Source organism: Tupaia chinensis, unplaced genomic scaffold, assembly GCF_000334495.1.
Source record: "Tupaia chinensis unplaced genomic scaffold, TupChi_1.0 Scaffold000311_2, whole genome shotgun sequence".
NCBI classification, from domain to species: Eukaryota; Metazoa; Chordata; class Mammalia; order Scandentia; family Tupaiidae; genus Tupaia; species Tupaia belangeri.
The window spans coordinates 568,284-568,972 of NW_006159803.1; the positions used below are offsets into that span (position 1 = coordinate 568,284).

The 689-nt window shown below is 52.8% G+C and overlaps 1 protein-coding gene across 6 annotated transcripts in view; it reads left to right on the forward strand.

Annotated features, from left to right (window-relative positions):
• GRIA4 (glutamate ionotropic receptor AMPA type subunit 4) overlaps positions 1 to 689 on the forward strand; it is a 392,211-nt gene that overhangs the window by 329 nt on the left and 391,193 nt on the right. For all 6 annotated transcript variants that reach the window (XM_014588766.2, XM_006150932.3, XM_014588767.2 and 3 more), the window contains exon 2: positions 323 to 496. In XM_014588766.2, the coding sequence (XP_014444252.1) occupies positions 409 to 496 (88 nt within the window). In that variant the 5' untranslated portion in view covers positions 323 to 408. The remainder of the gene's footprint in view (positions 1 to 322; positions 497 to 689) is intronic.

The following is a 689-nucleotide window of genomic DNA, read 5'->3' on the forward strand; positions in this document are numbered from 1 at the left end:
AGGCGGGGGGGCGCGTGCAGCAGCCACGGCCAGTGTTTGTATGTATGTGAGAAAGCGAGGGGCGAGCGCGAGTGCGAGTGAGGCACAGACAGAGCGCATGTCTCATCCTGCGAGCAGCCACTAGACGCTCCACCACCATCTTCTGCATGTGCAACATTTGCAGCCGGACAGAAAACCCCTTCCAGGGCTATGGAGACTGCGGGCAAAATCTGGCGGCTCGCAATGGACTGCTAAAGGAAAATAGTCACAAACATAAAACACCCAAACCTCTCTCCTTTTTTTTCTCCCCCCCCCCTTTTTTTTTGGTTGTTTTTAATTTTAGCGCCTTCGTCTTCAATGCCTCCCTGAACAGCCTTTAGGAAGTGTGAGAGAAAGAGAGAGCGCGCGCTGGGGAGAGGAGAAAAGAAGATGAGGATTATTTGCAGACAGATTGTCTTATTATTTTCTGGATTTTGGGGACTCGCCATGGGAGCCTTTCCGAGCAGCGTGCAAATAGGTAAGCTCTGCGCGGGTGGGGTGTACATGTGGCGGAAAGTGAGTTAAATGAGTTGCTGACAAGCAATTCAGGGAAGCCTTGGTCGGCTCCCTTCCCCTCTCGGCTTTCTCTCCTCTCTGAAAAGCCTGCCTCTTCGGTGCAGGTTCTATCAATATACTCCGGACAGGCCACGCATCCTTCCTCAGCTCGGTCC